This window comes from Galeopterus variegatus, unplaced genomic scaffold (genome assembly GCF_000696425.1).
Source record: "Galeopterus variegatus unplaced genomic scaffold, G_variegatus-3.0.2 Scaffold4571, whole genome shotgun sequence".
NCBI classification, from domain to species: domain Eukaryota; kingdom Metazoa; phylum Chordata; class Mammalia; order Dermoptera; family Cynocephalidae; genus Galeopterus; species Galeopterus variegatus.
In genome coordinates, this window is record NW_007730682.1 from 188,694 (window position 1) to 212,519 (window position 23,826).

At 40.2% G+C, this 23,826-nt stretch overlaps 1 protein-coding gene across 1 annotated transcript in view; it reads left to right on the forward strand.

Moving 5' to 3' along the window:
• The window catches only part of CAMK4 (calcium/calmodulin-dependent protein kinase IV), a 159,266-nt gene that overhangs the window by 122,966 nt on the left and 12,474 nt on the right, over positions 1-23,826 (forward strand). Inside the window, exon 8 of the mRNA XM_008587851.1 lies at positions 20,208-20,283. Within this exon, the coding sequence (XP_008586073.1) occupies positions 20,208-20,283 (76 nt within the window). The remainder of the gene's footprint in view (positions 1-20,207; positions 20,284-23,826) is intronic.

Below are 23,826 nucleotides of genomic sequence, written 5' to 3' on the forward strand. Positions count from 1 at the left end.
GCTCTTTGTCACTTTCCTTATTGGCCTTTCCTTGGGAGGGTATGTGAGGAGAGTGTGTGTCATTAATTCAGATGGCATATAGGACACCAGTGAGAATGGAATAGTCTCTCATTCTCATTTATGGTACTGGCTTAGCCTCACTAAAACAAGGGCTTCAGGTGGGGCTTCCATAACAGAGTTCCCCTTGTCCCTGCAGATGGACTATGCTTAACAATTATGCTAAGATTCTCACCTCCTCTTGCCCAGTCTCCTGGAAAGAGCTCAAGTCACCCCTGTCTCTCAAAGTCACAATGGAGAGACAGAACAAAAGCTTTTAATCCATACTGGCATGAAACCTGTACTTTTTTTTTTTTTTTTTTGATGGCTGAGTTAATATGGCAACAACCTAAAAGCCAATAAAACTTGCAAAAATTATCAAGAATTACTAAAATTTTGTGATTAATGAATATGTCATGAATCAATCAAAACCCTAATCTGGATTACAATGAAAAGGTAAGATTTCAATTTGTTATTCACAAAATTAGTATATTTGTCTGTTTCTGCTGCTTATAACAAAATACCTGAAACTAGATGATTTAGAAAGAAAACGAAATTTGCTTACAGTTTCAGAGGCTCGGAAGTCCAAAGTCCAGCGAACACAGCTGGTGAAGGCCTTGGTGGTAGCATCAGTGACCCAGGGATCTCACTTGGCAGAAAATGGTGGAGCAGAGAGAGCAATAGTTCCTCATTCTCTCTCCTTTTAAAGCCCTCAGAACCATACCCATGACCACCAATTTTTATCCATTTACTAGGGCATGGTCCTACAATCTAATCACCTCTTCAAAGCCCCACCTTTCAATTACTATAATAGTATTTCCTACCCTCAACAGTTTCAGTGGGAATTAAGCTTCTCATATATGAACTTTGGGGACATAATTCAATCAATCAACAGCAATTAGTCATCCTTTTCTCTTAGAATCTTTTTGCACAAATCTGCTTTCTCTCACTTATCTCTTCAGCAAATCAAAAATTATTAACCACCTCCTGTAAGTCAGGCCAGTCAGTACATGGCACCAGAGAGGTGCATTTCCTGCTATAACCCCACCCCAGGGGCTCGCAATCTACAAACACGCAAACCAAAAAATTATAACATTTTCAGAAATATTCTGTCAAATATATGGAAAAGCCATCATGGAAACATAGGAGAAGGGTGGTCTTAGAAGTTATCTGTCTTGTTCTTCCATAGCATTTATATTTGCAGTCACCCCTGTCTCAGAAACAGACACAGAAGAATTACATAACTAACTCATTTTAACAACTTTTGAATTCAAAGAAATCAGATTGGAGAAATGCAGTAAAATATTCATTGAAGCAAATATATGATGAAATCTGTAGAACTTCAGTGCTGGGAGAAACTTCAAAGTCTATTTACTAACATTCTTATATTACTGCAGTCCAGAAAGTTTAAATGACTTCCCCAAGATTGCACATCTAGTTGTTGGTGGCTCAGGAATGAGAATTCCAAGGCCTTAAAAATGCATAGAATCCCCCCTCAAAAAATCAGTGTAGATTAATCAATATAGTTTTCTTTCATAAAACTATTTACTAATTTTTACTTTTTAAAAAAATATCTCATTTTAATTTTTGAAACCTCAAACATATTACTTGGTCATTGTAAGAAGTAAAAGCCCAAATACGTGTAATCAGTATTAACAGCCTTATATGCATCCTTCCATGCCTTTCTCTATGTGCTCACATAAGCATTTTATAATCTTGCTTTTAATGGGTTAGTTTCCCTGGTGAATTTAAAACATTGTTTCCTTGCAACTTAATTTTTCATAGATCCAGTCATTGTATGGAAATGGGTGTACCTATCTTTCTATTAAATCTTTACATGTGCCAAGTATTCTTGTTCTGGATCTTAAGCTCCTTGAGGCCAAGAGTAGTTAATTAGTTAGGAGTAAGTTCAGAAAACTCAAAATAACTGTGGCTTGGACAGGATAGAAGTTGATTTCTCTCATGTGAGAAGTCTAGAGCCCTAGTGGGTTCCACAGCTATGGTTCCACAGTTACAGTGCATCTCAGTGTCAGGGACCAAGGCTTTGTCTGTCTTGCTGCTCTGCTATCCCCTTAGTATGCTTCCTTACAGTCCAAAGTGGCTGTTTGAAACCAGTCATTACATCTGCATTCTACACAGCAGGAAGGAAAAAAGGAATATGTTCTCACAGTTAAATAGACTTTCGAAAGCCACACATGTCACTTCCACTTATATCTCCTTGGTCCTACTAACTCACGGCCTCTACACTGGCAGGAAAACTGGCAGTGTCTCCTTTGGTTGGACATATTGCTGCTCCAAATGAATTCAGGGTTCTGTTACTAAGCGTCTTAGTCTATTCAGCTTGCTATAACAAAATATCTTAGACTGGGTAACTTATAAACAACAGAAATTTATTGCTCACAGTCTGGAGGCTGGAAAGTCCAAGATCGAGGCACCAACAATTTCAGTGTGTGATAAGGACTCAAGTTTTGGTTTATACATGGTACCTTCTAGCTGTGTCCTCACCAGGTGAAAGGGATGAGGGTTTCTCTGGGGACTCTTTCATAAGGGCACTAATCTCATTCATGAGGGCTCGACACTCATGACTTAATTACTTCTCAAAGTCTACCGCCTAAAACTATCACATTGGAGGTTAGGATTTCAACATAGGAATTTGAGGGCAACACAAACATTCAGACCATAGCATTAAGAATGGAAGTTGGATTAGACAACTCATCGTTTCTACTACAGATTTATGAATAAGATTCCCGTGCGTAGAAAAAAAAAAAAAAATGCACTATACTTGTTCGCTATAGGCATCCTCTTGGTTTCTTCTGTTTTTATATTTTTTACTTTTCTTATGTTCACTGACAACCTGTCGATGGCCCTTCCCTCCTAATGGTGCTATGTGCACTTTCCCTTTCTTCTAATTCATATGTCCTTGTTCATTCCCCTCCTGTATTTCTTTCATGCTTCCAGGTGTCCAAGACTATGGTGGGGAGGGAGAACCTCGAATTTAATACCATGTACCAAATAGGATTGTTCACGTATCATCACTAATTGCTGACCAATTGACAGAGCATTGAGAAAAGAATGATGAATGATTTCTCACAAAAAGAAAGCTGATGGGCAATTTAATAATCATTATCTAATGCCAAACACTAAGTAATCATAGGAGGTGGGTAAGTTGGAACAATTTCCTGAGAACTGAGCAGCCCTGGAATAGTGGAATCAGGAAGAGAATACACTAGTGATCTCTGGGGTCCCTTTTGTGAGTAAACCATAACAGCATCTTCCAAGGACTGTAATAATAGTGTTATGGCCAACGTCCGACGGGTAAAAGAAATCTGCCCACAGAACCGGGTGATAGGAAAGGGAAAAAAGTTTATTTCTGGCAGCCAGGGCTATGCAGGCCAATCGAGAAGCGCAGCCCCGAGTTGAAACCTCTCGCAGCTTTTATTTTTAGCTAGGCGGGAATTTTTCACACCTGACACAATCTAGCCAATGCAAGCAAGCCAGCGATACATAAGCTAATTTTGTGGGTAGCCCTGTAGCCCATCCCCACCCTGGCTTCCCAGGACTTTCCAGGCTAAAATGGCAGAGCCGCCTAAAATGGCGCTGGCCATGCTACTCTGTTTATTCCCCCATTTATTTTAGCAAGCGACTTGTACAGAAGCAGAATGCATATGTTAAGGTCAGTAGGGGTTGGGCGTCCCTTAACAATAGTGGTGAGAGCAGTTCTTTCTTATAGCTTTACAGAATGGTTATTCTGTGAGTGGATGATTCCTTCATTGATAAAACAAACATTGAATGTCTAATAGAATCTTTGTCAAGATCTGAGTTTACAAAGGGAAACACAATATGGTCTTGCTCTTCAAGGATTTCACAGGCTATGAAAGAAGAAAAGCATGTACACAGTAGATCAAGGTTTGTTGTGATGAGTTCTACATTTATTTGAGCCAAAGGCTCAGGGATTCAGAGGGAAGAGAACTATTAATCCTGGCTGGAGAGGTCTTACAAAGGAGGGGCATTTGAGCTGGACACTGAAGGACGAGTAGTAAGAGTTCAACAAGTGAACAGGTGGCGTTCTTTGTCAGTGGGCACAGGGCATACTCAAAGTCATGGAGAATTGGCAATATCTGGCAAGTTCAGGGACTGTTTGTCACTTTGTCAACTTTGCATAAACTTGCCATAAACAGCCCCTTCTTATGAATAATGCCATCCTATAATGGATGCGTATTTTGTTTATTTTACTTCATTTTTTTTCTACAGATATCCTTATCTCCCTACAGCCTGTGTAAAGGGGAAAGAGGGAATTGAGTGTTTGAAAGCGATCGAGATAACCCTTCTATTCTGTTGTGGTAGTGGCTCACCAGGAAGGAGTAATTTGTCATATTGCAAGACAAAGAGGTGGAAGCAGCAAGGAAGCCTGGGGCTTACCTCAGAGGACTGTTTTGGGGATTGAAAGAGAAAATAAAAGTGCTTTGTAGACTCTAAAGTGCTAAACATACACCTGGAATTACTATTATATAGTCTGGGACAGGCTTGAAAGTCAAAAACAAGTTCAACTTATTTATATACAAGAACAAGATCCAAATTGTATGTAAATAAATATGTATTTATTCATACACACTCTTTACTCAATAGAATTACACTGAAATATTACCTCAGAGTAGGAATAGAGAAGGGGGCAGGATTTTAAGGATATGACTATGTATAGTAATATAGGGAACCCTGGGAAACCTGCGTTAGGAAGAAACTGAAGTCACAGTAACACCAGAGCACAGGAAGTGGGTGACCTAGACTAGAGGCAAGATCCAGGGTTTTGAATTAAACAAAAATTGTAATATAATAATGAATATTTGTGTTTTTCTGTCATAATAAATTGGGTGGTTTATAGGTAATGCTAAAACCCCCTTTGAAGACCACCCTCAATTCTAGCCCTTTCTCCCCTCACCATATATAAGTACTATCATCAGTTTGGTGTGTGTCCTTGCGAGAGTGAGTGGGTGGAGAGGAAACTGCCTGTTTATAGAAAGAGTTGGAAATGAGACCCACGTGTGAGACTGGTAGGAATCAGTCATGCTGTAGAAAGTTTGACTTTACACAGAGTCTGTTTTGTATTCTTTATAATATGGTCAGTCAGATGGCCACAAGAACAGAGAGGCTCAGGGAAAACACAAAGTTTATTACTCTCACAGGTCCTAGAGACAGGAATCAGGGCACATTGGACAGGGCCACATGGGGAAAACACCAAGGTGGTCAGGAGGCAGAAGACAGGAGCCAGGGGAAGGTTTGGAGTTTCCTTGGGAAAGGCAAAGCAGGGCAGTTTAGGATTGACTAGTGCGAATGATTTTGATGGACTCTAAGCTATAAGGGTTGTTCCTAGTTTCCTGGCACCAGGCCCTGGGACAATTAAGGCAGAGGAGTATTGCCTCCTGGGCTGTGGAGACCAGAGAGAGGAGGTGTGGCTCTTAGGTTGGTTAGTTCATGTGTCAAAGACATGCTCCTGGCTGGGTGCTCTGTTATCTTTAGGAATTAACTAGCCCCAGGAGGGGCAGTCTCTCTGCATCCAGAAAGGTTTTTAAAAATGTCAAAACACCATAATATACAGAAAATTTTAAAATATTTATAGTACAGAGACATTACATTTAACTTGAAAAGGTGTCTGAGACCCATATAATTGACAGAGAGAAGAGGTGTGAGCTTGTTTCACTGCTTGCTATAAGGGAGATTACATCCAAGGTCAATTATCCTTATGTGTACTGTATCTAGTTTCTACTTTTAATGGAAGGCTTTTCAAATGACATTTTTTGACACAGTAGGTGTTTATATTATACCATCTGTCATTTCTCAGGAAATAAAAAAAGGAAAAGCCACCCATTAGGTCTCTTTCACAGAACCTTTGCCCCAGGGTATTAATAACAGAAGGTTCTCCTATAAGTGTATTGCAATAGAAAAATCACAGACACTTCCTGTTTAAGCAAATACTCATTATTTCCTGGGAGATGTGCCCAGTTAAAACCAAACTCCAAGCCAGTAAATTAAAATTTATGGTACAGGGGCCGGCCTGGTGGCGCACTGCTACAGTGTGCCGCTTGGGAGCGTGGCGGCGCTCCCGTCGAGGGTTCGGATCCCACATACAGACCGGTTTCCGCTCACTGGCTGAGCGAGGTGCAGGCACAACACCAAGGGTTGCGATCCCGTTGCCGGTCCCGGTCCGGTACGGGCGCGACACTGAGGGTTGCGATCCGTTGCCGGACACGAAAAAAGACAAAAAGGAAAAAAAAAAAATTTATGGTACAGATAAATGAAACCAATGACCAGTGTTTTAAAATAGTCTATGAGGATTTCAGCGTTGAAGAGATTCTCAACATCTTGTTGTTGGGAAAAGAAGTAGGTCTCGTACAGATAAATGAAATCAATGACCAGTGTTTTAAAATAGTCTATGAGGATTTCAACGTTGAAGAGATTCTCAACATCTTGTTGTTGGGAAAAGAAGTAGGTCTCGAAAAAAAAGAAAGGTACAGATAAATGAAATCAATGACCAGTGTTTTAAAATAGTCTATGAGGATTTCAGCGTTGAAGAGATTCTCAACATCTTGTTGTTGGGAAAAGAAGTAGGTCTCGAAAAAAAAGAAAAAAATCCATTATATCATGGTTCCTGATAAATGTGCTACAATGCAACTAAGCAATATTAACTGCTAGATGTGTTAACATCTAGATATTTAAGGTTTGAAGTCTGCGGATATTTCAAACCCATCCATGCCTAATTTATTCATATGTTCAGTTAATTAAACTATGTACATTCATATTTGTACTTGTATGTTTATTCAAATTCTACTTTCAGAGTCCAGAAGCTGTTAAGAATTTATTTTATTTTGGTATTTGCCAAGGTCTCATTATTTTCTAAGACAGTCCTATTGGTGTAACGCAGATGAAATATTAATACATAAAAATGTCCGTTTGTGCTAAGCTCCTGAACATAACAATGTTTTGCTATTTTCAGGCTCTTAAAATATCAGTGGATAGTGACGGGCTAATAAAGGTGAATGTCACTAACCTGATGCTCAATATTGAAATCACATGTATATTGCCCATGCACACTAAAGGCATGTCAGGTATCTTCCAAATTTGCCTTCACCAAAGAGTGGGAGGGTGGCTAGAGGACTGGGCTGGCCATATTTTGGGCCTGTCTACCTATTGTGCATAGGCATAGGCTGCTATTTGTTGTTGCTGTTGCTGTGGTGCTGCTACTATTCGTGTTTTTATGCTCTATTAGGCTTGGTAGTCAGATGTCTGGATCCCTAGTCCAGGCTGCATCTTGAGTATGTTAGTGAAACCTTCCACATCTCAGTCTCTTCAACTCTACAATGGGAATGATAGCGATATTTGTTTCATAGGGCTCTTACAAGGCATAAACAAGATAATGCAAAGTTCTTAGCACAGTATCTGTTAGCTAGAATATGCCATAAATGCTATGCATTATAAAAGCAATTATAATAATTCTCAGTATTGTCATCATCATCATCATCATTTTGTTATTACTATGAAAAATATATCAGTTCCTTTTTCTATTTTGTCCTAACAATAGTAAGTCCTAATATTTAGGGAATTATGTTTGAAGTCTTTGAAATTACATCATCTCTGCTACAGTTCATTTTGAAATGGACTTATATTTTATTTCTTCTAAGATTCAACCCACATTGTTTCTGAAGTTTATGTTTTTATAACAGTTTTCCAGGCTTTTAAATTTACCAAATATGAGAATAGAGAGTGGATTTTAAAAATGTAAACCCTGAAAAATGGTCGAGAAAATAAGTACAGACTTTTTATAGACTCTGTTGGTTTTACAAATAATAGCTTTGTTGGCATTTTTAATTAGGTAAGTATAGAGTTACACAGAAAAATTATTTCCTACAAAATTGGAAATGATTGGACAAAGACAGGATTTCTTTCTTAGTTTTGATTACTATTGGAAGACAAAGTTTCCTCAATGATCTGACTGAGTGAAACAGGAAATGTGCAAAAGTTTATTGAAGCAGTTTTAGCGTCTAATCTGTCAGTGATACTGGGCACCTGGGGTTCATTACATTGCATTTATTTCTGGAGGACAATGAGTTTGTCAGAGAGGACACTGTGCAGTGACAGGATTTATCAAGTTTTGTCTGAATAGCAGTTTGAACTATAGGTTTCTAAAATTTTACAGTCAGAGAAATTTTGGTTTAATATTTTAACAGATTAGAAAGGGTAAATTGAAAAGTACTTTATTTAAAAAAGCAGAATAATCTACATAAACATACATCTTAGAATGCCATTTTCAAGAATTTAGAAACTGAAAGCTTCTGAATAAAAAAAATTTCTTGGGGTTGGCTGGTTAGCTCATTTGGTTAGGGTGCAGATTGTAATACCAAGGTCAAGGGTTCGGATCCTCTTACCAGCTGGTCACGGAAAAAAAAAAAAAAGAGAGAGAGAGAGACTCTTGGATATGGATGCTGAATATGGGAATCTTTTAAAAAAGAAAGAAAATTTTCTTAAAGAGCTTATTGGAATATATCAGGTGAACCTACCATTCAAACATGTCATATGAATATTATCATTTAAAATATTTCTTAAAATGCAGTTGACAGAACACTTTTCTAAGATTACACAGCACCATAAAGCAAGTATTGTTAGCGCCAGTTCTTGATTACAGTGATAATCCCACAGAGTTTCCACATTGCTACTTTTTAAGGAAATAAGCTGGCTGGTTAGCTTGGGAGAGCATGGTGCTAACATCAAGGTCAATGGTTCGAATCCCCAAACCGGCCAGCCACTGGAAAAAAAACAAAAAGAAAGAATCCATGAGGTTCACTGTGCCAAAATTTAAGAAAAATTTTCAACAGTTTATTGTTGGAAAGAGATTTCCTTTTAACTCTCAACAAAATGAGAAAGTTAATAAGCAACATTTCCTATAACATGAACACACACTAATATGAAAAATGTAGGAAATGTTAAATGAAATGAAAGAAGTAAATTTAATAATCTAAAATAGAAGCTTTCGGTATAGGTTCATAAGAGACATAGTGTTTGTATTCATTTCTAGAAGAATAAACAGCTAAAGTGAAATAATAAGAGTATCAAATTATACTGATAATCTAATTGAGGGATAATCTCATCCAAGATTTAATTAAATACTGACAGTGGTGACTTCCTTTATACAATGAACTTAAAAAAAATTGAGATTAATTAAATGGATAGTAAAATGTCAGCGGCACTGCCTGTAACTTTCTCTTTGACTGGCTGGTGTGTGCACACGGGGGTTCCTGTGGGACTTGTGGACAGTAGGAAACGGCAGGGGAGAGGAAGAAAGGCAGAGGATGCAAAGCAGGGTAAAAGCGTGCCCCAGATCTATGTCCCCTTCCTGACCATAGCCTTTCTTTCTCCCTGCGATAGGCTGTGTCCCCAAACCATCATCCAGTTGTCCTAGGGGTGTTTTCAGTATCTGAGCCAGATGAGCAGTGCCAGGAAAAGGAAAAGTGGATCTGGGGACTGATACTTCTTGTCCTTGGTCTGGGAGAGGACAGGAACTCTGCAAATTGGGTGTGAGCTTATCTTAAGCTGTCTTGGGAGTTTGAAATTTGGAGAAGAATGAGTCTCTTGTTGTCTTCGTATTGGTCTGGTACTACCCTAAAAAAAAAGTGTGTTCTATGGAACTTTAGTTGTGTAGATAGATTCAGCCCTTTTTTGTTTAATAAATAGTTATTGAGTTTCTACTATGCATTGGATTCTGTTGTAGGCGCTAAAGATACAGCAGTAAAGAACAAAAGAAAACAAAACTACAACTTTACCTTAGGAAAGTACATTTTAGTGGGAGAAGACAAATAATAAAATAAATAAGTAAATTATATAGAAAATGGCGATCATTTTTATGAAGTAAGATGAAGTTGGGAAAGGAACCTGGGTTGTAATTTAAACAGGGTGATCAGGGAAGCCTTCACGTGAGGATAGAATGTCTGAGCAATGATTTGAAAGAGGTAAGGGAGAGAGCAAGCCATGTGGCTACCTAGGGAAAGAACATTCCAGGGCCCACAGACCAAAATCAAGGCTGTCGAGGCAGAAATAATTTTATAAAGGTTTATAAAGATTTATTGAAAGCCACACTTGAGATTCAACCTGGGAAACACAAGCCAACAGAGTTGGGCGGTGCTCCAAGTCTTTTACAGACTGGAAAGATTTTATAGGAAAGTTTGGAAAAGGGAAGGGGACTCCTCATACTGGAGTTATCCCATTTTCACTGGTGGGTAAAATATCAAAGTTACAATTATTGGCTACAGGTTACAACATACAGGCTAAAAATGTCTACATGCAGAACAGGCAGTAAACTTCCTGCCTCGGCTACTGACTAAAAGTCAGTAGATTATACATTAATTGGTACATCAACAATTTCAGGAACTTACACAGATTCTTTACTTAGGAGCTGGATGTCAATACTGGATCATAATTCTCCAAGGCAATAAGTTTCAGACAGCCTGCAAGAATCCACATCATCATTATATCAGAGTGGACAAAGCACACCAGCCATGGCAGGAACGTGCCTGGGTGTCTTGAAGTCCAGCAAGGAGCTTGACTGGTCGGAGTGCAGTGACAAGGCGGGGGAACAGTGGGAGGGGGGTCAGCTAAGAAATGGAAATGGAGTTCACATTTACTGAGATGGCGAAGACTTGTGAAGCAGCAGGTTTGGGGCTTGTTAATTTTGAGATGCCTGTTAAATACCCAAGTGGAAGTGACATGTGGGCAGAAGGATATATAAGTATGAATTTCATGGCAAGGACTTGGCTGTTGATATAAACGAACGAGTTATCAGCATATCAATGGTATTTAAAGCCATGAGACTATCAGGCATCCCCAAGGCAGAAAAGGAGACAGCCCAGTCTGATCCCTCAACCACACCATCATTAGGAGGCCAAAAGGAAGAGAAAGAACTGCATTTATCAACTGTAGAACTTTCTAATAGTAGAGAAAGCTCCAGAAGACAGAACTAGGAATTGTAAATGGATATTGCAAGGCAAAGACTTTTGGCTTAATATACAAAACAATATTCTAACCACTAAAGATTCCAGCAATAGAAGGGGCTGCCTCTCTGCTTGGAAGCTAATTGACTCATCTCTTAGGATCCAGGGCCATCAGCAAGAGGAGGGGAAGAAGAGTCCTGTTAATTTTTGTATCACCCAGTAGATATATAGCATATGGTATTAAATAATATCACCACAAAAGAGGCCTACACATTCTATATATGTAAACCAAGTCAAGGATTATGGCAAACACTTAAATCAAAGATGAACAATTATATTTTGGCTTGAGATGACTGATAAAATTGTTTCAAGAGGTTGTTACCAAAATCATCACTTCATTTCTCATGTTCTCTTTGAGTTTAGAGACAGTCTTTCACTATAATTTTTCTTTTCTTTTTTATTTTATTTATTTTTCTTTTTTTGGAGGTTAGCTAGTACAGGGATCAAACCCTGGACCTTGGTGTTATCGGCACCACACTCTAAGCAACTGAGCTAGCCAGCTGGCCCCTAGAGTCTTTTAATGCAACAGTAATCCTTAACTTCCAGGTCTCCACGCAGTAAATCATTTTCTATGCCCACTTCTACATAACTATAAGACACTGCTTTAAGAACAGAACCAACTATGCCAGAGAATTCACAGTTTTGTGAGGATCCGGCTCTATTATTACATATATGAGGGTGGAATGATGGGAGGAAAAGAGGTCAAAGGAAGAAGTGATTGATGGCAAGTGGGTAGAAGACTTGCTTAGAATGTATTATTTTGGCCCTGAACACCCACAAAGTGTTCCTTTTCAGAATGTTATTGCAGAAAGAATATGCATAAAATAAAAATAAAAAGTTTCAAAAGAATTATTATTGATAATCACCAGTGAGAAGGTTTACAGCTCCTTTAGAGGAAAACACAGTATCTGCCATACTCCACACGTGAGACAGAGTTTAAATTCTAAATCCACCTCTACTTTATGTTTGCATCTTCATGTGCAGAAGAGATTTTTATGTAATGTTAATATTAGGATGAGTTGGGTTCATTTGTTTATACTCCTCCTCATCCTTCAATAATTGAAAGGCAGCTTTTCAACAGTCCAGACTCCTTTGCCTGCATCTGCCACAACTTTGAAGTGACCGAGAGTCTCAGTCTCATTCAGATTTGGAGAAAATAGCAATTATCTCAAGATGGGAGGGCTCAGTGGAATAATAGAGAAGGGAATTTCATAGAAATAAAACTTTTGCAGGGTAATAAAAATAAGTTTTATTTATTTTTCTCCTTTTCTGAAAGCACTAGGTGTTCTCAAATATTTGATTTTCTTTTCAGGGTATTATTTTAAAAAATAAAAAGGTGAGGAAAATAAACAGGCTATCTTTCTTCACCCATTTATAAGATTTATACAAAGAGAAAATCAGACCATCCATGCATCAAGGAAGGCTTTTTTAACAGCTTAAATGAAAAATGCAAAGTGGGAGTTGGATTGACTGATATTTGCAGTATAAGAAATCAAGAGCCTTGGAGAATGGAAAGAATGAGTTAGAATATAAAGTGGATCACTTGGGTTTCAAAACATCCTTCTTTTTCTTTGTGATCTCCACACTCACATCACAGATAGCTAAAGTGACAGAGGCCTCGAATCCCTCCCCAGTCCTTCTCAGACTTTCACAGCATTGCACACCTAGAATTGATAATATTCTGACATTCACTGCAGTGAACTGACAGGGCTGTTTCTTGCCAGAGGCAACGCCCTCTGGAAGTCTCAAGTGCACACCAGTCTGATCTGCACCTTTATCATAGCACATAGCATACCAGACTGGGGCGTGACCTTTCTTATCACTTAATACAAAAATGACACCAAATTTTAAACAGGTTCTGCCTCTTTCTTGGAAAATGTAAGTGACACTAAACAAAGGACTGCACAAGATACAGATGCTAAGAAAAGCACCTAGCTCAGAGCTGCCCACAGGCAGCTGCCCTGAGTGCATTCTTCTCCCCTGGTTTCCTAGGCCAAGTTTAGGAACAGGGAAGGGGCAGAGGATTTTTTGAGCACTGCTCTTCTGCTTCCTGCAGATAAATCCGGTCCTCCCTCCTCTTCCCACACCGCTCACTCCCCGCAGGCAGTTTAGAGAGACACTAGCTGCTGGGCTAAAGAGGAAGTGAATTCTTGTGGCTCCCAGGAAACTTCTCTGAATTCAAGACAAGCTTCTCCAGTGAAAAAATCCCATAGTGTTTTTCTCGCAGCTGTAGTGGAGAGAGTAGTTCTGTAAAGTCAGACTCACACTAGGACGCAAATAGACTTTTTTTCCCCATATGTTTTGAATTGCTAAAAGGAAAGCAGAGGAGAGAATTTAAAAACAAACAAACAAAACCCCTGACCTACTGGATCTGCAGTCTGGCCTCTCCTGTCCCACAGAGCTCACCACACCTGGGTCTCACTGCACATCTGGGCCTTGTTCCAGCCACACTGGCTCCTTTCAGCTCCTGGAGAGCTCCTTGCTCCTTCCTGCCGCAGAGTCTGCACCAAGTGCTTCCTGCACTTACAGCTCTCTTCTCTCTTTTCCTCAACCACTGCCCTTCTCCTCCTTTGCCTAGTTAACTTCTCTAGATTCTTCATGTCTGTTCAAACTCTGCTTCCTGCAGTCACCTCCTCAGACCTCCATAGACAGGCCAACAGTTATTAAAGATATCCTCCCACCAAGCACTTCCAGTTACCACTTTGCATGTCTTCACTTGATGTTTTTTGATTAGCGTCTACTCCCCCACCCAATTGTAAGCTTCGTGATGGCAGCAGCTTGTTCTAACTCCCCGTTGTTCTCCCTGCACCTCCTGGCATAGTGCCCAAGTATAGCAAGCACTTTATAAATACTTGATAATTTATTCAGTGAGTGAATGAATGAACCTGTCGATTTTATTACCTTAGTCTCCCTTGGGGATTTGTTTTTCTAAAAAGAGTTAGCAGCAGCTTGAAAAAGTCATCTGATGAAGAACACTACTCTATAGTTTTAACTCAATATGTTACCGAGACCTCAAAGGTCTGTTTGCTTGCTACTCAATAGCCAATAATTGAGAGATAAGTGTTGGTGTAAGGAAAGGTAGCCTTTAATCAAGAAGACAGCAGCCTGGGGAAATGGTGGACTTATGTCTCAAAGACCATCTCTGTTTATCTCAGTTTGCTAAAGGGTTCTGTAGGGGTCTGTGGTAGAAAGTTGATTCATGGTGACCAAGTGGGAACATTCAGACATGCTTGAGTGTTTCTGATAACCATCAAAGAATTTCCCGGGTGGGAGCTGACCAGCGTCATACTTCATTCTCCAAGGGTCCTGTTCCTGTTATTCTCAATTAAGATCAGGTTAGTAAGCTAGTAAATAGCCATCTGGGTTAATAATTTTTCTCTGTTTTGTGTACAGTGTGAGAGCAAGAGTCACTGTGTTCTGGCAGTTTGCTGTAGGCTATGTGTTTTGGGTTACAGGAGAGAACAAGTTTTTAAATTGAAAAGTTTAACAAAATGGAGTCACTTCTGTTTAGGCTGTTACAAATAAATAGGAAAGGATCATAAACCTCATCTAGAGCATTGATGAAATGGAGATACAGTCAGTGACCAAAATTATCCCTTTATTTTCTCCTAGGTTTTTAGGAAGAGAGGGCAAATCTAACACCAGTGTTCACATTCTTGATACTTTTTATTTTAGGACCATTTCCAGAGTTGGTTACAGTGATTTTATTTGATAAAATGGAATTGTTACCTGAATTTTGGTGATTCCTTAGTCCTTTTCACCAATGAAGTAAAGAATTACAGATCTGCAAAATGAAAACAAAGCAAAGTAAAGTTTGTTGAAGTACATTCCAAGGGAGTAGTGGGCCAAGTCAAGAGAGATAATGGCCCAAAGTAGTTTTAGGGTTGAAGATTTTATTTGATTAGATATGGGTGGTCCCAATGTGTGTCATTGTGACAAGTATCTCTATGTCACTTGATTGGTACTTGTGGGCTGTGAAAGTGTTTTCCTTCTGCGCATGTTCTTACCCATAATGCATGTGGAAAACCTATGCTGATGGGGGGTAAAACCTGCAATGCTGATTTTACTGTAATGAGATTATAGTGAGGCAAAGGTTAGTGCAAGGGCGAACAGCTACAGGCTGCACAGGTGCTAGAGACTGAATTAATCTGGCTTGGCTCCAATTCCTTGCTATCAGGATATGTTGGTTGTAAGTTTAACCACAAAATGGGCGGGTTGTAAAGTTCCAGGGTGGCCCTTGGGTGGAGTCTGCAGAGCTGTTGCCCAGCCCTCTAGCACTCATGTCTGACTTCCTAACAGAATTCATCCCAATCTCTAGATGTGTTTTAATGGTGTCATCATCTCATAAAAAAAAAAAAAAAATCAGCACCTTGTGCTGTAGGTGGTATATAAATATTACAAAGTTTGGACTCTTGTATAATTTTCATATTCAGTTAAAATTGCTCTTTTAAAGGGTAAGTCTGGCGTCATAGGAATTCTAAAACCATTTGCTAAAATTATTTTGTATTGAAGATTGGTGTATGAGGTGTTCTGGGAGCTCTGTAGCACTTAGTGTTTGATGAGCAATAAAATGAATGATAAGGAGATTTTAAGAAGTGGCAGACAACTTGGATCCACTTAGAAAACAGCCAGAAAAATCAACAAATGATTACTGGCTAATTCAGAAAAGGCAATTCTAAGTCTTTTAAAATATATTTTAAAAACTGTTTTTCACCTTCAAGTGATTTCCTTCTACCCCTATTTTGTTTATATATATAGGTAATGACATGAGAAAAGATATGAAGGACATCCACAAGCACTTAAAATATTAAAAGGTAGATTGATGTCTTTTCTTGAACTAAATTGAAAGTAGTCAACTATCTGTCACTCTAAGGAGATCATAAATTAGTAGCATCACCTACAAGGACATTTGATACCTAGGAAAGTTGAAGTGTTGGAGTGCCAGAGCCTGAAATTAATTCTAGAAAAGCTTTTGGCTCTTGGAAAGGATTCAGGTAGATTACAAGAGTGTGTTCTGCTGGCTCTAAAGAAAGTCAAGGTCATATTAACTAGTAATTAACAATATTTAAAGGTTATTGAGAATAACATCTAATAGGTGTTTAGACTTTGTTTTATCCCAATTTTATATTATGATATAAAAATATTTTTAAGGGAAATTTATTATGGAAAGCAAAAACATTTCTTTTATCTCAACCTCACTGTGGGAAGTTATCTCTTTTTTAAAACCATTCATTCATTCATTATTTTAGGTTGAAATTTATTTAGTTATTGTTATTACTCTTCTTTTTATGTTCTAAGATGTTTTTGTGGAGCAGTTGGGGAGAGGGGAAGAGGGGAGGAGCATAGGGTGGGAGGAGGAGAAGGGGGGGTATGATCGAGGCCCATGCCACCCCCCTCATTCTGGCAGGGAGGCCAGGGGGCTTCCTGCAGTGGCTCAGTTGTGGCTGGGTTGGATGTGGACTTTGGGGGCATGGCTGAGGTCCTCAGCACTCCCCCACCCCAGGAGCCCAGGGCACTTCCTGTGGCACCTCAGGGTTTGTCACTGGGCTTGGTGTGATGTCAGAGGGCAAGGCTGAGGTCCTCAGCCCCCAACTGCCCCAGCTTGGGAGTCCAGGGTATTTCTGGTGGCAGCCTGGTGGTTGTTGCTGGGCTAGATGCAGACATCATGGGGACATGGACGAGGCCCTTGGCCCTCACTCCACCCCGGCTGGGAAGCCTGAGGGGCTTCCAGTCCTTTTAGGTTTGATGGGTGTTCTTTGGTGGCATTAGATGTTTACTGGTTAATATTCTTATCTATGGGTTTTCTGTTTTTACTTTCAGTTCTGTGTTGGATTATTTGCTATTCCCACCACTTAAACTCTACCCTGGAACTAACTGGTTGTCCTTTGCTTACTTCTACAATGTGGGAACTTCCTGTGGGGGACCAGCACTTGAGCCCTGTAGTTGAGCTAAATTGCTACTTTGCTGCTGATTCTCTGGGGAAGGCTTTTTGTGCAGCTCAGGTTTTAATTGTTGCCTTATAAGCACTTCCGGGTCTTGTGAGGTTAGGTACACCAGAATTGTATGGAAACTCTGGTCTGGGCCTGAGCTTTTTCAGCAAACTATACCCCCAGCACTTCTGTATTCCTGACCAGTCTACACTAGTGGTCCTACACTGATTGGAGGGGAGATCAGCTGTCCATGCTGTGCCCAAATGTTCCCCCAGTGGGCCATTCTCCCCCACTCCCCCCACACTCCAAATACTTCCCATGGGATAGGCCATGTGCTGATCCCTTGTGATGACTCACTGGCCTCTGAGTGGCTTCTTTTTTATTTGTCTGTGGCCCCTCACTCCTGTGTAGGTCCACAGGAACCCTGTTAGTGGTCATGCTGGACTGGAGGCCACCAAGGCTTTCTTCTCCCCTGAAGCTTCCAAGCAGCTTCATACAAAGGGCACAGCTGTAGCTTTGGCCAGCTCTTGCTCTGAGTGCTCACCAGGGCCAGCCTTGAAATGGTAAACGGTCGTAGTGGTCCTTTCTTTCTCTTATCATGGCTTCTCCTGCTTTCGTGAACTCCATAGGTCTCTCCTTTTCTTCCCCTGAGCTTCAGCAGCCCCAGCCTGGCAGTTGTTGCTTTTTAATAGTTGTAAATTGGTTGACTATGGGATAGGGTGACTCTGGGGACCATCTCTTCTGCCATTTTGATCGCAAGTCAAAGGTTAGCTTTTCACACTACAGATTTACTCACATTGCAGCACAATGCCTTACAAGGAAATAAATTGCCTCTGGAGAGTAAGGTTGCACCCACTGCTGTGAAGGGAGATCAGATATTGCCATATCATGTAAGAAACCCAGACGCTCTGTAGAATGGATCAAAAAAGCACTTTGTTCCACAATATTCACTCTCTTTCTGGTTCGAGAAATGGCTGGAGAAAACACTGACCCTTGCCAGGATGTGTTTCTGGCCAGCACAGGATGGGAGGGTTGATTTCACTAGAGCCAACAGGGTGAGTCCCCACAGGATAGTATGCAGTGTAGCTGCTCTAGCAGGAGAAACATGAAATGCAGCAGTTATTCTGCAGGTTACAATGCCAATGCTGTCCTCTCTTCTTGCTTGAACGATCAGTAACTAATTCTTTCCTAACATTATAGAGGGTTAAAACTCAAAGTAAACTTGGAAATCAACTGGTTCAATTCACTTAGATTTTAGAGGTAAAAAAACAGACCCCAAAAATGTGAAAGATTCTCCCCAACTTATCTCTGTATTTATGTTTAAATGTCAAGGTGGGGCTTGATAGCATTTCAGACCAGACAAGAATAGCTGATGTGAAGACCCGAGTGGGCAAGGACTAATGAATATCAAATATCAAATATGCATGCTAAATATTCATGCATTCATTTCCTTGACTGGAACAGCTTCCAGAGACAAAGATAGGCAGAAGCAGCCCTCCTGAAAGTAGCAGCCTAGTCTGAGTTCCCTTTGCACTGTGATAAGCAAGCCATTTGCTGGTGGGAGTTCACTGTTGGAGCTGTTGGGGCTCAAAAACACCTTCTGTGGGGTACAGATTACCCCAGGAAATGAAAACTAGCCTGACGGAGTGAATGATGTTGGCATTGAGCATGCATTTTTTAAAGTTTTGTTATTAAATCTTAAAAGGAAAATGGGGGACAGGGGGCAGGAAGTAATTTACCTGTAGATCGGGCCGGCCTGGTGGCGCACTGGAGAGTGCGCCACTTGGGAGCATGGCGGCGCTCCCGCTGAGGGTTTGGATCCCATGTGGAGACCGGTTCCTGCTCACTAGCTGAGCGCGGAGCGGGCACAACACCGAGGGTTGTGATCCCGTTGCCGGTCCCCGGTACGGGCACGACACTGAGGGTTGCGATCCCGTTACCGGTCAGTAAAAAAGACAAAAAGGAAAAAAAAAATTTACCTGTAGATGAGAAAACCTCTTGATTCCAGATACAATTCCTTAAAGGATGTACCTTGCTGAATTGCTGTTTAGAGTGCCAGAACACACACCTTCATTTCACCATGCAGGCTCTTCATCTCCTGTGTTTTATGTAACAATTTCTATGAAGAAGAGAAAATCCCGATTGCAAAAGAGTGAGGGTTAGTGATAGTATGGGAAGATGTCAGTGGAAAATCTACAGTATTCTGTCCTGTAAATTAAATCCAAAGGCTCATGAGGACAGCCTCCTTGCAGAGCTCACTTTGACAATCTGCACTGAATATGACATTTCCAGTCTGCGTGACAGGAATACAGTTTGTTTGCTCTCCAGCCCAGAGGAGGAGTGTGGTGTCCTCGTCCCCAAGGCCTCCCTCAAGGAGCCCTTGGCATTCATTAAGCAGCTCCTTCCTTGGGGACCCCACCAGCACCTACAGCACTTTTGTTTAAAATAGAAGAAGGTCACTCTTGACTATAGACCTGAGTCCTATTTCTTCATAGATGCCAGAGCTCTCTCTCCTCTTTTTCTTCCCTCATTAGTTGGGCAAAAATCACCACCCCCAATCCTCAGTACAAATGACTGGGCACAGATAACTCCCCATTTTCATAGCTCTAAGGGAATGAAAATATAAAAGATTTTGCTCTTCTCCACTCCAGAGAGGGCCTTTTCTCAGTTCATGACCCCAAACTAACCGGGGACAGCTGCTCTCTGAGGACCTCCATGTGGTTCTCAATGCCAGGTCATGTGCCAGGGCCCCTCCTGGCTCCTGTTCCAACTTTCCAAGTCTTTTACTAGAGACTTGCTAATTCTTCCCACCCCATCCTGCACACTAGCAGAAACACGCACTCATGGATGGTCCTGCTCCAAGAAGTTCTAGGTCTTAAGGTAGCATAGTTATGCCACCCCCCCACCCGTGTTTAATTTTCATTTGGGGTCTTTTATAGCTCTGATTTGAACAGTATCATGATGTACCAGTGTAGAAAATTAACCTTAATAGCATTATTTTATGCACCCCAAACACAGAGCGACTATAATCTCTCCCACTCAAATAGTCATAAGAATTTGTAGCCTCATACCGTGGTTTGGGGAGAGATTGGTTATAAAACTGTTCTGAAGTCCTGCTGATGAATTTATTTCCTCCGCATTGCTTGTTATTAAAATGTGAATGTTAAAGTTAAGCTCCAGTTTAACACAATTTTCACTCTTTCTGCAGCACCTGAAATTCTTAGAGGCTGTGCCTATGGACCTGAGGTGGACATGTGGTCTGTAGGAATAATCACCTACATCTTGTAAGTGAAGAAAAGCAATCTTTATACAAACTGTTTGCCTTTGTTGTAACATTTTCTTGGCACATCATCCTCATAAAGCCAAGATTACTTCTTGACTTTGTGATTTTCTGTTACACTCTAAATGTAGTTAGTGATAGAGCTTTCTGAAAATTAGCAATGCTTTTTATTTCATAATTTTCTTGGGGCCAGATCTTCTGTCCAGAGCTTTTTGTGTGTCTCATCCCACTATGTAATGTACAGCAGATATGGGGAACAATTCATTATTTAGCAATAATAATGAGTCTGAAACTCAAGTTCAGCAATTAAACTTGCTCTTGTTTTACTTATTTGCACATTATCTAAAGTAATTAGACTATTAGTCCTTTTAAATGGACAAATGACTGTTTAATTTAAGCAATCCCAAACTGGTACATTTCTCATCTGAAATGTTTTAAATGCCTTATGGCTATCAATTTGGTTTCCTATCTCTGTTATGTTTTCAAAGGCCTTGGATGTAACACCCTATACAAATTTCTCTGAGAGAAAAAAAATGAGCTAAATATTTCATTCTTTGGTATTCCTAACTCCATTACTGAGATCCTGTCTAATAATAAATAAGGAGTGTCAGGCAGTTTTCCATATGATGCAACTGCAGGAAATGATGAAAGAAATCATCAAATAGAAGGGTGTCTGGGAAGGAAGATTGCTACAGAACAACTAAAAAACAAGATCTCAATGAGTTCAAGAGTTTAACTCAAAACAAGCAGATTTGGTTGCCATTTAGAGGGGACTGGAAAGTTAGCTGTTGGAACCTGTAATATTCACAACTGTAAAGAGATTTGGGAGGATTCAAAAGAAAGTATATTAGTCTGCTCAGGCTGCCATAACAAAATACCTAGTCTGGGTGAGTTAAACGATAGAATTTATTTTCTTAACAGTTCTGGAGACTGGAAGTCCAAGATCAGGGTGCCAGCAAGGTTGGATTCTGGTGAGGGCTCTCTTCCTGGCTTGCAGATGACTACCTTCTCACTGTGTCTTCACATGGCTGAGAGAGAATGAGAGAACAAGCCCTGTGGTGTCTCTTCTTATAAGGGCACTAATCTTATCATGAGGCCCCCACTCGCATGAGCTCATCTAAACCTAACTGCTTCCCAAAGGCACATCTCCAAATACCATCACATTGGGGGTTAGGGCTTCAACATATGAATTGGGGGTTGGGGGAGGGACACAATTCAGTCCATAGCAGAAAGAGTTGTTTTTATTTTTGTTTTAATTTAAAAGTGATCATAGAAATTATAGTATCCAGGACATATGAGCTACAAATGGGGTAGCTAGGGTAGGACTCCCAGGCAAGTTAGCAAACTCTTAGTTTACCTGGATATACACTGTTTGATAGCCAAGACAAAAAGGTTTAACAAACAACTCATAAAATGACGTCTGCCAATATGTAATGTCAAAACATATTTTCAGGGGCCGGCCCGGTGGCACACTGCTATAGTGCGCCGCTTGGGAGTGCAGTGGTGCTCTCGCCGAGGGTTCGGATCCCACATACAGACCGGTTCCCGCTCACTGGCTGAGTGAGGCGCGGGAGCAACACCGAGGGTTGCGATCCTGTTGCCGGTCCCGGTCCGGTACGGGGGCAACACTGAGGGTTGCGATCCATTGCCGGACACGGAAAAAGACAAAAAGGAAACAAAACAAAACAAAACATATTTTCAGTATTCAATTCCTTGTGTTTCTAGAATGTATTAAAGCTTGAGAAGAATTTAGAGAGGTAATGGATCATGCTTTTCTTATGAAAGTGCAAAATGTTAGGTAGTTTCTATTTGCCACACTAAGCACTTAGTTCATTAAAATAAATCCCTGACCACATTGTAGGATTCCTTCTAACTTGTGTCTGAGATCACTTTTATACTTGGGAAAGAATGTCTTATGAATTTTCTAGGTGACATATCATACTTAGTGACATTAAGTAAAAAACTGAACTATACAAATAAGAATTCAGGTTTGCTCCTACAATTTAAACATACCTGATTACAATGTCACATTAAAATGTACTGGGAGGGGTTGAAGCATTAATGGTATTAAAAGACTTGGAAAGATGGAAGTTGGAAATTAAGTTACATTCACCCTGAAAAACTGGAATATAGAATGAGTAAAACTCCATGATATGGTCACTGACGGGAAAATGAAGGGAAAATATGTGATCATTTGAGAAACATTTTATTATAACCCTGAAGATAATTTTAAAAACCGATCAAGGTCCTTTCTCCTAGTCCATTATCAAATTATATGAATTATCTATTATATTTCTATTATCTTTATAAGCTTATGGTCATTAATTATTAGATGTTGGTTGAAAGTAAGAGTAGTAGCCCCAAAATAAAATAACAGTGCTGATTACAACAAATATACCTTAGTTGTAGACTAATTTCTGTCAGTTCCCTAGGCCTGGGGACTTTTTACTTAATCTGCAGTTCATTAATAATCGGCAAAGTCCACTTGGCAAGTTTTATTGGCACATTTTCTCCAGTGGACTGTGTCACTGGACCTCTGTATCCCCTTTACTGTACTAGTTTAGTTTTCATGTGTATTTAGTGGCCTACTGGTGACCTGTGACCATGACCTCTTGACACCTGACTCATTCCACCAGAGTGGCTTGGAGCCAAAGGGGAGCAGAGTACAGAAGTAACTGGAAGAAGCATTAGAACTAAGGATCTGTTTTGTTGATGCTTCCTGGAAAAGTAAATGTTACAATGAAGCTACATTATGAACTTCAGTCAAATCCTTTCTTCTGTCTCTCAGATGTTCAGGCACCTGTTTTATATCCACTTGTCTGTATGTACATAAATTCTGTGGCTTATTTTTGAGTAAAGCCAGTAATAAAAGTTTGATTCTTACTATCACTGTAGACATGTTCACTCTGCTCCTTTGCCTGTGTCTATTGCTGCATTTTAACACTTCGCTCTCTCCTTAAAAGTTCTAGCTTGTCAACACCAGGATATTTTGTGCTATGGCCTTGCTATTTCCAAGGATGACATTAGTCTGGAAATAAAGGTCATTCTATTGTTTCTCGCAGGAATTCTGTCCCTCTACCTTTTACACCTAAACCCACCGCCCCACAGACAAAAGCTGCAGGACTGAGCCCTTGACTACCTCAATGATCAGATCAGAATCAGATAGCATCAGAGATTCAAACTCTCTCCTTCAGCTTTCAACACTACAGTTCTGCCAGAGGCTTGGAGCTATGCTGTGTCATATATTCACACTTCAGGCCTGCATAATCTCAGTATCCTCCTAAACTATCATTGTTGGAATTAAAATATCACCATTTCTAAAGGGTTTTTGCACTCTGTGTGTCCGTGTGTGTGTGTGTGTGTGTGTGTGTGTGTGTGTGTGTGTGTGTGTATTTGCTACTTTGTGTCAACATTTCTTCCATTTCTGTCATTTCGGGCTGACACAACATAAACTTTTTACCTCTGTTGCCAAAGTGCGAAGTCACTGACATGAGTGAGATGAAAGAAAAGGCGTTCAAGCACTGTAACTTCTGAATTGTCATTTTTG